The following is a 16,099-nucleotide window of genomic DNA, read 5'->3' as shown; positions in this document are numbered from 1 at the left end:
TAAACAGCAGTTCTGTTATGGTCAGTTGAAGTTTAACAAAATGAGACCTAGTGAATCATTTTGAACCAGTTGCTGATTGATTGTTGCCAGAAGAATGTTCCAGTAAAGAACTAATTTTGAAAACTGTGTCGTGTTTATTCTTTTTACTTTTTCTTCTGAAGTGAGCAGCATTTTATTGTAAACAAATTGCAGCTCCCTAAAGTTGTTCCTTTACCAAGCTGTATTTCCCTGTCATATCTTTTCTGTATGTACAGAAGGTGTAACTTGTCATTGTGAAGAAAAGCAGTTCATGCAGACATGACAACAGGAAATTTGTGGGAAGAATAAAGTATATTATCTTAACAGTGTAAGATTTGCTAAAAAGTTCATTATATTACTCTTAAAAATTACCCAGTTGTTTTTTCCTCAGGTTTGCAGACAGAAATATAGAATGTACCTGTAAGAGAGAAAAAAGAAAAGTGGAATTTTATTAAAAAGAATTATTAAACAGCCACATCGAGAAAATAACAGGTGTACAAATTATACTACATGAATTGTAATGGAGATAGTCACAACAAGATAAAGTTACCATTCCCCAGTAGTACAAAAAGCAAAAGTGCAGTTAGAGATACGTGCTTAGAGATTACCAGTCCTACCCAGTTTTGGCATTAATGGTCATACTCTTTGCCTCCGTCTGTTGTGGAAATGTTGTTTGATAGTGTCTGATTACTTTGCACCTGCGTTCCATATAGAATCCAATGGCAGACTTGAAGCTTTTTTGGATAGAGGGAAAGAATATTGGATGTGTGAGGTAATGTTTTGGTCAAGACATATATGTGCTGCTAATCATTGTAAGTTGTGCAGCTGTTTTCAAACCAAGAAGAATACAAATCCAAAGACCTGTGGCGTGTCTTTGGATGTGGGAAGAAACTGAAATACCCACATAAAATCACTGCAGACACAGGGAGGGCTTGAAGACTCTGCACAGAAGGCCTGGCTGAGACGTGAAGAGAAGGACCTTTTACTTTTAGCATCAGTGTATCTAATATATATATATATATATATATATATATATATATATATATATATATAAAAGTATCACAATGCAAAGATAAAATTGCATTTTCTGTAAATAGTAGTTATCTATTAAAATAGCCAAGAGTTTATTTTATTTGCACTATCTGGTTAAGTGCGGTGGTGGTGCTGCGATAGCATTGTCACCTCACAGTTAGACGTTGCCCGTTCGATTCTCAGAGCGTCTTCTGTTTGGTAACATGTGTGAATGGGCGTTCTTTCGTTGAAGGTTGTGCGTTAGACCCGGCAAGCCAGCACGTAAAAATCTACTGCCAATCATTAGCAGACCAGAGTTCCGCTGTGGCAACCTCTAACCGGGAAAAGCCGAAAGACACAAACAATCTGGTTAAGTGGCTTGCTCAGTCTCACAATAGGCAGATGGTGGCTGAGAGAATCAAACCTAGGACTCCAGGAAGCACATCATTAACAACTCATAATCTTAATCAAATCCTCTGCCAAACACCGAAAAATATTTACAGAAGGGGTCTGTGTAGACTCTATGAAGCTTATTTGGAAGAAGCCTGAACAAAGGTAATAGAGAGATTATGGTTCCCAAATATGGATGACACTGGCAAGTTGCTACATAACCAGTTACTATGCCAGACTAATAATCTTCTGAATGTCTTTGTTATTGTACAAATGTCTAAAATGCCTCCCAAACACGTTTTAAGCATTTTTGTTGTTTGTTTTTCAGCAAGCCATGACTATTTAACTGATATTAACAGATTTGTACTCTAGGATTACCATTGTAGACTGTATAACATCCTTATCAGCTAATGCTGTGATTCCAGCTTTTGTCTGTGTTTGGCATACCAAATTCCATTTTGTGTCATAGTAGTCTGCCTCTCTATAGTATTAAGCACATTACAGAAGTTTATTATGTCCTGAGGCAAATGATATGACAAAAAGATGTGAAGTGTGTGGCAAATGTGATTGACTGCCAGTCTTAAGCATTCCATGGTAACAGTAGATATCATGTTGAGAGAATGGACTAGTACAGTGCAGCCAGCAAAAGGTGCAACTCCAGTTAACCTGATGTTTAAATATTAATTTAGAAAAAGTTTAAAAACTTTGGCCACAAGAGGAAAAGGAAGAAATATGCAAGTTCCAAAAGATAGACAAGAAAGTACTTTTAGAATGGTCAAGCTATTTTCCTAAAGCAGTTGATATAAAAACACTTCTTCCTAATACATTCTTGAGCGGTATTATATAAAAGAGAAAAACGGTTCATTAATAACAGTATGTGATTGAAAATGTGCATTAATTAGATGTTCTTTCTTGAGATTTTATTGTTAATATATTCTAGGATTTAATGTCAATGAAAGACTGATACCTAGAAGGGCAGAGTTACAGATGTACGTTATTTAAAAAAGTAACTGCTATGACATAACTAAGTATTTATCTTAGCATGATTTATAGCATAACCTAGATGGTATGCCTTTATATGTTTCTTTTTTTTTTTAGATTTTTAATGTTTCACAAATTAATTCAGAGTTTAAAATTTCTGTATACATTAGTGTTTAATGTGTAAATTACCCTGCTTTGTTTTTATCACATTACAGAAGAATTAGCATATATATATATATATATATATATATATATATATATATATATATATACAAAGTCTGTATTGATTTAACAAAATTCAGTTGGTCTAATTGCAATAAATTGAATCACAGGGTTCGTATTATTTTAGCGAATGCAATAAAATACGAACACTGTGTAGTCGAACGTCATTACGCGAAATGGCAAAATACCGAAAGCACGGAACAATGATTTTTTTTCCTAGGGAGAAAATCACTGGGCCATTTTTGGGACTTTGCCATTTCCTCCACTGTGGTGCGATCTCGGAGTTGGTATGTTTAAGTAGGGGGATGTGGGGGGTGAAGCCCCCCAGTTTATTTTTTGTTTTGATTTTTTTTTCCCACGGATCAGAGATTTTTTTTCCCTGGGAAAAAATTGATGACCTGTGTGTTCGACATTTTGGGTTTTCGGGGGTTATGGGTCGATTATATAGCATTCGCAATTCATTGCGTTCATTTATATAATATAGACCCGAATCACACTATATCTAAAACAATGCATCCCACATCAAAAACATCAATCTCATTATATTGGAAGTAGCAAAGATGCAAACTTTATTCAAGCAATCATATGCACCATATAATTATCATCTCACCTGTTCAAAACCTGAAACACAAAGAAACAACAGTTGCCTTTCTACAGGGAGTAGTAAAAATGCCAGATAAATGCACACACAAGTCATGCACTCTGTTTTGCTCACAAATTTAAAATCTTTAAAATGGATCCCAAATGAGAGAAACAGCTTTTTAACAAACATTGCATATGGTAATGCCATGAGTCAACAAAATGTTGTGTACAAGGAAAGTTATCTGCAAATAACTATTAAAAAAAAAAAAAAAAAAAAATCAAAGGTCCGACCATCTGTTATAAAAATCTTTAATAACCAAGAACAAAGCTTTTCAAGTCTCCAAGATTCTTACTCAATTTTAAGTTAATTAAATAGTAATTAGCATCACAGTTTTATCTAAAAGGCCATCCTATAAACTAAAGAACATCAGTCATATGATATTACGTACAAAATGAATACTAAAAGCAACAATTAATACATTTATAAGAACATCTATACAATAAATAACATCTATAAGATAACACTCTACTAACACCAAATACTGCTGTTGTAAAGAAAGTTGCTACCCCTTGTTATAACTGTGCATTTTGCAAATATATTGGCCAACAAAAAGAATTTATGCATCCTTTATCTAATCAGATGTTCATTTTTACTGTCTTTGCTACTTGTACGACAGAAAATGTTTATCTTGTTCATTTTGAGAAACATAGCTGTTTTTATATAGGTAACACCAAACAAAAATTAAAAGACAGAATAGCGTCACGTTTATCTGAAATTTGTAGGAGAATGGAGACAAATGTGCTGTTTAAATATATGCAGTCACAAGGTAACAACCATATTTTTAGGTTTAGGGTATTACAAAAAGTATTCCCAAGTAAGAGAGGGGGGACTTGATTAATAAAACAGGAATTGCAGAATATAAATGGATTAATTACTTTAGGGGCAACCAACCACCAGGGTTTTAACACTATGTATAGTGTCAAACCACTGTTGGAAAAAAAAAAACAGAGTTATGTTACATAGTTTGGGCAGGTTACTTATTTATGCATTGTTTAATTATTTTATAGATGTTATCTTATAGATGTTAGTTATTGTATAAATGTAAATGTATTAATTTTTGCTTTTAGTATTAATTTGTATGTAATACATGACAATTTCTTAAATATCATGTGACTGATGTTCTTTAGTTTATAGGCTGACCTTTTAGATAAATTGTGATGCTAATTACTATTTAATTAACTTCACACGGAAGAAGAGTCTTAGAAGGCTTTGTTCTTGATTAACGATTTTTATATTAGATGGTTGGACCTTTTTTTTCTTTTTATCGGTTATCTTTTTGCTGTTTTGATGTCCGTTTAGCTGCCTGGCAGATTTTGATTTTATAATGTATCTGAAAATAAATCAGAAATGCTCCATTAATCAAAAGAATACATTGGAAGAAAGTGATTTCCGCCAGCTTACCTTGTTGTGAATTTTCTCAGCTGACCACAAACACAAAATTTTATAAAATATTGCAGTAACTGGGACACACAATCAGGAAATAATGGCTTCAACTCTTCATAACATGAAACATATTCATCTTTATTAAGAAAAGCCAAACGTGCTAACTGTTTAAACTTCAGCACCAGACCATGTACATCTGTAAATGGCAACAAATTATCTTATGGAAGTGGGGGAGAAAAACAGCCCTTGGCAGTAGTGCAGACTGTATTTTCATGAATACTTTTCACTGTTATATATTTAGTCAGTAAGCACAAACTTGGGTTGCAGATCTAAACCCCAACGTCAAACATCTAAAAAATAATATTCCACATAACAAGCACACTGTGTTTTCAAACTCATGAATGAATAAAATAGGGTGCATGGAAAAGCAATAGGGGCGGCCACGGTGGTGCAGCGGTTAGCGTTGCCACCTCACAGCAAGAGGTTCTCCGGTTCGATCCTCGGCTGGGGTGCCTTCTGTGCGGAGTCTGCATGTCCTCCCTGTGGTCGCGTGGGTTTCCTCCAGGTGCTCCGGTTTCCTCCCACATCCCAAAGACATGCTGTAGGTGGATTGGACACACTAAATTCGCCCTAGGCGTGAGTGCGTGCGTGTGTGTGCCTTCTGTAGAAGGTTGGGCGCCGGGCTGGCAACTTGACATCGTAAAACTCCACTGCCAATCATGAGCGGACAGGTGATCCGCTGTGGCAACCCCTAACTGGGAAAAGCCAAAAGAAGAAGAAGAAGCATGGAAAAGCAATAACTGGTTGTTCAAACTGACTGTTTAGTGCATACCTATGACATTTTGTATAGTTGTTTTAGTACTTTATATGTGGTACTGCTTGCAAATCTGATTTTTAAAGCATAATCTATGCAAATATAATTTGATTTGCTGATAATATGAGTTAAGGATGTTATTTCGTCATTCCAGCTGGCTCACTAGAAATGGAGGTTGATTGCCCTGCTGAACCTGTAGAGCTTTTGAGTGCTGGACTGGAGGAACTGCAGAAGCTAATCATAAAACAGAGTAAGGATGATGGTATGTACAAGTTTTATAATTGACCATTTGAGTATTACATGTAATGTAAGTAACTTAGAAAAATCACTGTATTTTAAGGGCAAACGACTAAGCATTTCTAGCATACCTGTCAGCATCCTTACAAGAAATTTGGACAAAGCATTAAGTAATGAGGGGACAAAGAACCAAAAATAGGGACACATTTTAAATATTGCTCTTAAACACTTGGAATGTTATCAGAATAACAGGTTTTGTGTTAGTTTGCATTTCTGAAAAATATGAAGTCTGAAACTCAAATGTATGTCATTAGTGATTTCAAACCTCTGTAGTTTGCCAGAAAAACACAAATTTTAAGATGAGCAAACCAAAAACATTGGGCAAAAATCTGGACATCCTACAAAATCTGGACACCTGAGAGATATGATAGAGAATTTAAAAGTTCAAGAATCCAGTGTTATTTTTTTATTCTTAAGCACTGTTGAAGTTAAGTTTGTATGCTTTCTCCTTTACCCCTTTGTCTGCAGATAATCATCCCCTCCTTCATTAAACACACCTGTTTGTTCACCATTTCACTGGGTAAACCGTGGTCATTGGCGTGGCCATCATTATCCAGGCAGCCAGCTGAAGCTTTCCTGTTTCTGCCACTGGCCTACTACCCCAGCCAGCATACTTACATATTTGACGCCCTGCAACTGTTACTTTCTCCCCATGTTTTTTGTGTGCATTGATTACTGTCGTATGCTAAGGCTTGGCATAGGCAAAACAGCTGGCCCCAATTAACGTACTACATGTTATACACCTCTTCTCTAGTAGTTGCTGGCATTGCAGTGGACTGGACCACCTTATCCTCTTCTGATAAGCAAACTAATGCCATCTATTCACACACTTCCAGTCTAGCTCCTTCATTGTCCAGATTACTAGTCAGTCCTAGGTCCTGTGGGCCACAGTCAAGGCATTATTCATCTGCGTTTCAGAAATGGCCACTGGAATAGGAGTTCAGGTGTTTCTTTTTACTGGCACACATTTAAAACAAATTTGTTTCGTTTTGAATACCACACACACTGATTACAGGTCAGGTAAGCTGCAGATACTATTTTAATGAATAGATTACCTCTTTTTCATGCCAACCATCATAACTATTGCCTGATGTTTACTGGATGACTTAATGAGTTTTGCATTTTGACTGTACTACTGCTACTTTAGGTAGACCGTCATTTATTACCCAATTTGTATAATATTAAATCATGCATTGAAAGTCTGTCTGCAGTCAGTGGAGCATATGAGTTCTTTGTTCATTGTTCTGCACTCTCTTGCATGTTTCTCCCTAAAAATCCACAGGTGCTCTTTCTTGTATAGCAAAAAAAAAAAGTTGGTAAAGGACCAAATGCCTAGAATCACATCAGAAGATGACAAATTAGATGATGAATTTGGATATATTAGTGAAACTAGGCAACAAGTTGCTTGCAGTAAAAGGTAAATGCTCCTAATTCAGACGACAGTGTATCATAAATAAATTAACCACAAAAAGGAGCGAAATGGCTTTGCAGTAAAAAATCCAAACGAGCTAGCTAGCTATTAAAGTTCTCGTTTGGATTATACTTTTGTGCGATTCTTTTTGGGTTGAAGAACCAGCTACACTTGCTTTACTTTGCAGCATACTACTTTTATGAGCTGAAAAAGCTGTTTTACTTTGGAAATAGAGGTTTGCTGTTTTTGTTTTTGTTATTTTACATTGGGAACTGGATTTTTTACTGCAAAGCCATTTCGCTCCTTTTTGTGGTTAATTTATATTAGTGAAACTGTTTATCCAGAGGTGATAGTAATTGTATTTATTATTACAAATTAAGGAAAAGGTAATAAAGGTGAACAAACAAAATGTACACTCCTGTTGAGTTTAGGAAGCATGATAGTTTTTAAAACAATGGATGGCATAGAGCTTTATTAAAAAATGTGATTTTAAGCTTTAATGCAGTCTTGAAGGATTATGTAGAAATTGGGTGGTAAGCCATCTTTTATTTGTTTAATATAATTCAAACATTAGAGAGAGGCTGCAGGGAAGTAATGGTAAATATGAAAAACAATGTATAAACTAAAAAGGGGCCCATAAATACAGTCATTGTAATTTCCTTAGTGAAGGAGAACACGTGCAGGTAACCAGCTATTTTAGAAGTCTAAATTAGATGAATTACTACAATTGTGAGAGCAAAATATGCCACGTGTCTTGCATTTTACATAGACAAAACCAAGAGATTTCTATGGAGAAGGATATATGAGCGCTTAAATGATTGCATTTCTTTGCAGAGTGTTTGAACACTGAACACATACACAACATGTAACATCAGTAAAACATCTCTGGATTACATAACCTTCATAAAACGACTAAGCATTTCTAGCATACCTGTCAGCATCCTAACAAAAAATTTGGACAAAGCCTTAAGTAATGAGGGGACAAAGAACCAAAAATAGGGACAAATTTTAAATATTGCTCTTAAACACTTGGAATGTTAGTTTACATTTCTGAAAAATATGAACAGATTTTTGGCAGGTCTTTGGCCAAGGTGCCCATGCATGCATAACTAGTACAAGCGTTTAAAAGACACTGGATACAGAAAAGTGTCAAAACACTACTTTAATTTCAGAACAAAAATGAAATGAAAATGTATCCCTTTTGATATTCCGTAGTTAATTTCACAAGTAATGTGCAACATGTACAGTGACTCCTTTGTAAGGTAACAACATACCTTTCAGCTTTCAAAATGAAAGTGGGGGAGCATCAAAAATCATACCAGACAGTCCAAAATGACAGCACTGAGAATTTTCATTTGAGTAAATTTGTGCCTCTGGAGGTGAGAGCTTAAATGTCTAAATCTGTCTTTTGCCTGGTACAGCCTGTACAATTAGAGCCCTTGTGGTGCCAATGGATGCATGCCTCTGTAGCTGTCCCAGAAAAAAATGTATCCTTATTGCACTGTAAAAAGATGTCCACTCCTGTTTTGCATTTTTTACTGCATTGTGTTCTTCCTGCTCATCATAAAGTTATAAAAGCTTTTCCTATATGTAATTACAAACACAAAGACACAACCCCCCACCACCACCACCAGCAGCTGCAGCCCTCTTGACTGTGTACATCTTAGAAATCTGCTTGGGATCCAGAGAATACATACATAATGACCCAGAAATATTTTTAAGGTCACTGCTGTTGAAACCATATAGTACAATTCATGGAACTTCCCATGCCGTGTCAACCACTTAGCTCAAAAATCAGGAGTAAAGATGCAAAATAAGGGACACGTTTTAAATATTGCTCGTATAAGTTAGAAAGTTGGCAGTAAAACAACTTTTGCATTAGTAAGCATGTTCTGAAAAACATGTGAAACTCGGGTGTGTCATTATTTGGGACTGTAATCAACAACAGTTTGCCAGGGATCCATAGATTTTATGAGGTTATGACCAAAAGTATGAGTCAAAATTACAGACAGTGGATACTTATGTCACTCTTGCATCTGCACACACACTGTTGTGACCACAAATTACAGACACTTGCATGGCTGTGAACATATTAGATGTCTGCTTTTGATCATATGAATGCATAAATAAATAATGGCTTGTAAATGTAATAATGCTTGTCAGAACCACACAATCCCCCCCCCCCCCCCCACCCAACTTATTAACTCAGCAATCAAAAAGACCCAAACTCAGGGACGGATTTTAAATGTTGCTCTTACATATTTAGAAAATTGCTAGAACACAAGTTTTGCATTGGCAATTTTTTTAAAACAAGAAACATCTTTATTAAATTTTCACTTATGACATAGGCAATCATACATTTATATAAATGAAATGCATTAGCAAATGTTATCTCGAGGATATCAAGTTTGAAACTCAATGACTACAATTCAGAATTTGTCGTACAACCACACAATTTATGAGGAACATACTAAAATATCTCTCAACCTTTTTTTTTTTGTCAAGAATTCTAGACCAAATCAAAAATAAGGGAACAAAGACTCCAAAAGGAGCAACTTTTAAATAGTACTCTAATTCAATTTAAAATTAATTGAACAGCAAGGGTTGCATCAGCATGCATGTTCTGAACAATGAGAAGCATGAAACTCTAATAAATGGTATTATTGACTGGCTACACAGTGAAAATATTAGCCAAAATCAGGGACAGATGAGAGGCAGGGCTATGCCATCTGCCTGAGCTTACACACACACACACACACACACACACACACACACACACACACACACACACACACACACACACACACACACACACACACACACACACACAAATGTACGGCACAGTTACTTAATAGATCAGTCAGCAACATGCACCTTTTTTTTTCACTTTTTAAAAAGAACTTGCTAGAGCTCAGTTGTTTGTTCACTACTGGTCCATTTTGACTAGCTCAGCTCCAGGAAGTCTCTCTCTCTCTCATTGGTTCTACAAAAAAGCCAGTGAAAGAGAAGAAATCAGAGTTGTTTTGTGTCAAAGTGGAACAGCAAAGCGGTGTAGAAATCAAAACTGGAGCACTCTGTTAAATGCAGACTGTTTCAGAGGCACGGATCGCAGTCACTGAGGCATCTCCACTGTGCAGCCTCAGTCCCTCATAACCCTTTTAGCAATAGACTGCAAAGCAAAGGTCATAGTTGCAGACCTTCCCTTTAGCTTCACAAAAAAAAAATCTTCACATGATCTTATCCCAGGCCACATCCACAGAGGGTCCAGACTTGGGCTATCCATCTCCAAAAAATCTGAATGATCAAGCAAAACACAATTTCTGGTCTGCAGTGAACTTCTGCCTGAGAAACTAACTTTCAGCATGTTTGCTTCCAGGTTACATCCTTTATATAGATTCAATTGGAAGCCATTTTTCTAAGTCATTGTTTTGTCTTGTACAATAAATGTCTATTTTTTTCTGAAAGGGATTGGATGCAAGTTAGATGGTAAGGAGAGGTGAAGTGGTGAACATGAAGGGGGAAGGGCTGCAGATGGGAGTATTCATGGTATGGTCTAGAAGGTGAGAGGAGCCATAGTCGGGACAGAGAATAAATTTTTAGAGATGAAAGGCTACATAATAAACAAAATCAAGACTCTTGACAGAGAAGAACTAAGACTAGGACCATGAGGAATTCAACCACCTGGTGCAGGACTAACTGGAAAGGGTAGAATTCTAGGTGTGGTCCTACCCAAGTTGAGAATTTAAGGGATGTTTGGGTAAAGGTGCTATTACTCAATGGCCATGTCATCTTGCGGTTTAGTGTGAAAGGAAGAGAAGCATAGAAAGTCAAATGATGTGGGAAAGGAAGAGAAGCATAGAAAGTCAAATGATGTGGGAAAGGAAGAGAAGCATAGAAAGTCAAATGATGTGGGAATGGAAGAGAAGCATAGAAAGTCAAATGATGTGGGAAAGGAAGAGAAGCATAGAAAGTCAAATGATGTGGGAAAGGAAGAGAAGCATAGAAAGTCAAATGATATGGGAATGGAAGAGAAGCATAGAAAGTCAAATGATGTGGGAATGAAAGAGAAGCATAGAAAGTTAAATGATGTGGGAATGAAAGAGAAGCATAGAAAGTCAAATGATGTAGGATATTGAGAAGTGGTTTAAATTAAGCTAGAGACACGGTCATAAATGAGTTAGCTTTCTGATGTTAAAATGGGGGTGAACAAACTATGAAAATGGGCAAGGATCATAGGAGGTTACTAGGCTAATGGCCCTGAGGCCCTTGCAAGCCTAGCCAAGAGTTTATCACCTAAAAAGAAACCTTAGTCAGCACCTGTCACCCTTGTCAATGAGGGAAACAGGTGGGAACCCCTGGGACAAATTTCTGGTTTTCCAATCCACTCATCAAGGTTGCTCTTGAAGAGGGTCAGCGAGATACTCTGATGTGTATGGGAAGTCTATCACAGAGACTGGGCAGCCTCTTGGAGACAAATCTCTCTCTCCAGCAGGTTTTGTTGATGTCACATATTAGATTTAAGCCTTTCAAACGGGTAATGTGCGAGGAATTAGACTTACAGATATTGAGCATCTCTAGTAGGGCAGGGTCCGAAATTGCCTTGTAGGCAAAGCACATTTCACCTCTGAGCAATCTGTACGATACCAAGTAGAGTGGTAGTGATTTGAGCCTGTCCGCATAGGACAGGTATTGGAGCCATGGATTCTCTTTGTGAGGTATTTCTGTGACCTTTCCAGTTGGTCCAGGTGTTTGGAGAGGTACATACCAAATGGGGCATTATACTCAATTATTGGCCTAATGTGGGAGGAGTACAGAGAGGTAATAACCTCCTTTTTTTTCTGGATGCAGTCCCTTTACTTATTAGATGAACCAAGTAAAAGGCTTTTCTGACCACTGCTGCTACATGATCGAATGTGAGATTGTTGTCAACCTGAGCACCCAGGGCTCTCACCACAGGTTGTGTGATTAGGGGGTTGTCGTTGATGTGGTAATCAGTAAGGGCCATGTTTTTGCTGAATGATATGATAATACATTCTTCTGTGTTTAACTTAAGGCCATGACTTTGGCACCAGTCATATGTTGCTGTGAGACCCTTTTGCTGTATGTTGACATCATTTGGAGAGTCAGTGACAGCACCCAACTTAGTCGTCCGCAAACGGTCATCCACAGGCCTTTTGTGTTTGCCTGGACCTCTGAGAATTAGATGCCAAACAGTAGTGACCCCAGGACAGGTCCCTGGGGAGATCACCACTAGTGACAGGTCTGCTGTCGGAGCTGGAAGCACCTATTTTGACCTTGTGTGTCCTATCGGTGAGCCAGCTGGCCATTCACCTGATGAGAGAGGGATTTACGCCAAGTTGTGTTAGCTTTTCAATGATGCCTGAGTGGGAAATTGTTTCAAAGGCCTTGGCCAAGTCAAGGTAAGCTGTATGTACTGATTTTCCCGCATCCAGGGCCTTGGTGACAGTCTCAAAGAATTCAACCAGGTTCAACAGGCACGATCTGCCCTTGACTAATCCAAACTGGGTTGGGTCAAGTGTTTGGAGATTGCCTATGTCCTTATTTATGAGAGTGTAATAATACGCTCCATGGCTTTACAGATCAGACTTGTCAAGCTAATGGGGCAAAAGTTTCCATGGTCAGTAGTGGCACCATCTCTGCGCAAAGGGATGAGAGTGGCAGTTCTCCACTCTGCTGGAATGAAGCCTGTACTTAAGCTGTGGTTGAATAGGGTGCTCAATGGCGAACCTTGTTCTTGCTGGAGATGGTGCAGAATACAGCCTGGGATATTATCAGGTCTCATGGAAGCTGTGTTCTTTGTCTTGGATAGGACCTTTAACACTTGATCTACAGAGATGTGAGGTGTGGGACAAGTATTGGGGATGTCGAATGGGCCTTTGGGGGGGGACAGCAGGTGAAGTTTGCGCTGAATTTATCTGCTAGCAGGTTGGCTAAGTCAGCAGGATCAGTGTAAGTGATACTTTTTAAGTACTAATTCAGGACAAACCTGATATCCTTGATGGGGTCAAGTAGGTCCAGGTAGGAGGAGTGGGTATCCTGAGTCATAGAGGGGGTGTATAATTGGCTATAACTTTCATGGGTATCTTGCCAACTATCAGTTGCACCTGGAGTAGTTTCAGTGCATCATGCTGGCAAACCAGTCTGTAGGTGTGCCTATCCTTAATGAAGATAGAGTGTCCACCACCCTTAGTCTTCCCGGCCTCATTTTGGGGTTGGAATGTGTGAAATGAGGTATAGCCTGGTAAGGCAGGGGTGCTCTCCGCAGCCCTGAACCAAGTTTCCGTGACCCACACAGACGTCAGCATCTTCCAGTGCGAGGAGAGCCTCCAGTGATTGCATTTTCAGGTTAAGACCCCTAGCCTTGAGCAACATGACCTTCAATTTGCTTTTTGAGAGATCTTTTATGTTGGAAGGTTTGTCTTTGGGGCATTGCCTAAAGCAGGCACAGTGGGAGGAAGGCAACAGCCTTGGCTAGGATCCAGAATCCCAGAGTTGACAGGTGGAGGCCATCTCTGGCAAAGCATCAAGGCCTGTCGACCATGTCATCCCATGCAGACAGATACTGGATCCCCTTGGAAAGACACCAGAAACTAAGCCAATTGTTGAAGTTAATTATTTGTTGTTGGTATTGTGGTATAATTCTTGGTGAAGGTAGGATGCTGCTTAGAGCTAGAGTCATAACTACCTGGGACACATACTCTGAGAGCTCAATCATCTCTTGCTTCATGTAGTCCAGGGAGGGACATCTAAAGTCATTCACACCAACATGAAGAATGACAGAGTCAACTTGTACCTGTTGTGGAGAGATTTAAGTGCATGCATGATATGACGGATTCTGGCATCTGACAGACAACTGACCGTGACCTTCTCCTTGTCGAGCCTGGTGAGGGGGACGTCTCACAATTGAGTCAACAATGACTAGTATGTTTGGTTTATTGTTATGCCTTATGGGCTGCGTTGGTTTATTGTTATGCCTTATGGACTGTGTTTTTGAGACACTGTTATGTTTTCTGTGTGTGATGTGTTTGGCATTGTGTGTGGAATGTCTGTGAATGTGTTTTGGGGGTTTCTACTGTTTAGGTGGAATAAAGTACTGAGGGCTACGGCCAAGAATTTGAAGAAGCAAAAGTGGCAGGGGGGGGGGTAATTTTGGAGCTGCATAGAAATACTAGGTTAGTGACTGGGTCAAAAGATAGGGCATATATGAAGTAGAAAGGAGGGGACAGGAAGATGAACAATACATAGAGCAAAGAAACAAGCAGAAGGGCAGGGATTTTGTAGAAAAGGTGATTAGCAAATGGTTTTCTAGGCATACAGCAGGAAAAGAAGGAAGGAAGGGATTGGACTGGCTGGATTTAAGCAGAATGGAAGAGAAATTGATGAACATTCTCAGAAAATTGAGGTGGTGAATAAATACTTTGCATATTTCTTCACAAAGGAAAGCAAGCAAGGGTACCCTTCTGGAAGGTAGTCAGGGCATAGTGAGGAGACCAGTGGACAGGTACCAGGATGGAGAGAGAACTGGCTGTCCTTTCAGAGGATGAATTGCACAAAGCACAGGCTACTTCCCAGTTTCCAAGCTATTATGCTGACAAATCACTTGATGAGATCTTCAGCAGTTCACTGGCCAGTGCAGAAGTGCCTGAGCATGTAAATGCAGTGGTGCATTTATAAAAGAAAGGCAAACAGGAAAGTCTAAGAAAGTAACAAGCACGTTAGTTTAACAGGTGTAGCAGGGGAAAATCATGAAGTGAATTCTAGAGGAAGGTATGGATCCTTTTCTGGGTGACGGCTATCTCCAGAACAGCAACCTCGTTTAATTCATGGCCATAAGTAGCTTTCAGTCAAAGATAAGCCATTTTCTTGAGTGGGATGCAGGAAAACGTGCCAGTAGAGTATTGATAGATGTGGTCTACCTCAGCATCACCAATGCTTTTGACTCCTTCCTATGCAGCTGACTACTAGGAAATCTGGAGGCATCTGAGATGTAATAATGAGCAATGGGGAGTCCTTTCCTCTTATCTGAGTTTGTGCGCCTCCTGTAATAGAGGCCCATGGCATATATGCAAATGACCCCTTAAGGACATCAAGTACATATATCCTATGGGCCTCTGTTATTACAGGAGGTTTAAGATATCACACAGTGAAAGCTCTAGCTTGGCTGAGTTTTTCTTGTAGTTTTTACTGAATGGTTTGTCTGTCTGTCCTTTTTACCCCTTGGTTTGGATACTAGTTGGGATATTTTGTAGACATCTTAATTTAATGGGCCCCACCTGGGTTTAAATAGCCTATGTTTCTGATGTGTAGCCAAACTATCCATTTATGCTGTGCTGATTAGGTTAATAAAAACTCTGAAACATGTATGTCCACATCTACTGGGGTTTGGCTTTACTGGCCTGAATGTTTCCATAAAGACTTAAAAAAACAAAAAAAGAAGTCATGGACATTCAGAAGCCATGTAGCTGAAACATTTAATGTCCTTAGGACGTCATTTGCATGTATCCTATAGACCTCTATTACAGGAGGTTTAAGATATCACACAGTGAAAACTCTAGCTTGGCTGAGTTTTTCTTGCAGTTTATATATATAATCTATACACACACACACACATCTATATACATACATAAATATATATATATATATATATATATATATATATGTATATATATATATATATATATATATATATATATATATATATATATATATATATATATATATATATATATAAAATCAGAGAGAGAGCATGTGAGAGATGGAAACCAGGTAGTCTGTCAACTGTTCAGAATGTTTAACATGAGAATGTTCCTTTCACCACTGCTTTGTGATTTCAATAAGTGGTATGTAGAATTAGCAGGGAGGGTGTGAGAACACTACCCCCCAACCACCCACACACACAAGTTGCTCT

The 16,099-nt window shown here is 38.3% G+C and overlaps 1 protein-coding gene across 2 annotated transcripts in view; it reads left to right on the top strand.

The window, feature by feature from the left end:
* The window catches only part of FANCA (FA complementation group A), a 2,214,801-nt gene that overhangs the window by 1,112,989 nt on the left and 1,085,713 nt on the right, over window positions 1–16,099 (top strand). For both annotated transcript variants that reach the window (XM_044081851.1, XM_044081852.1), the window contains exon 23: window positions 5,617–5,724. In XM_044081851.1, the coding sequence (XP_043937786.1) occupies window positions 5,617–5,724 (108 nt within the window). The remainder of the gene's footprint in view (window positions 1–5,616; window positions 5,725–16,099) is intronic.

Source organism: Protopterus annectens, chromosome 8.part1, assembly GCF_019279795.1.
Source record: "Protopterus annectens isolate FY-2018-M chromosome 8.part1, PAN1.0, whole genome shotgun sequence".
Classification (NCBI taxonomy): Eukaryota; Metazoa; Chordata; order Ceratodontiformes; family Protopteridae; genus Protopterus; species Protopterus annectens.
The sequence above is the reverse complement of the archived record's forward strand: the minus strand, read 5'-3'. Positions and strand labels throughout refer to the sequence as shown.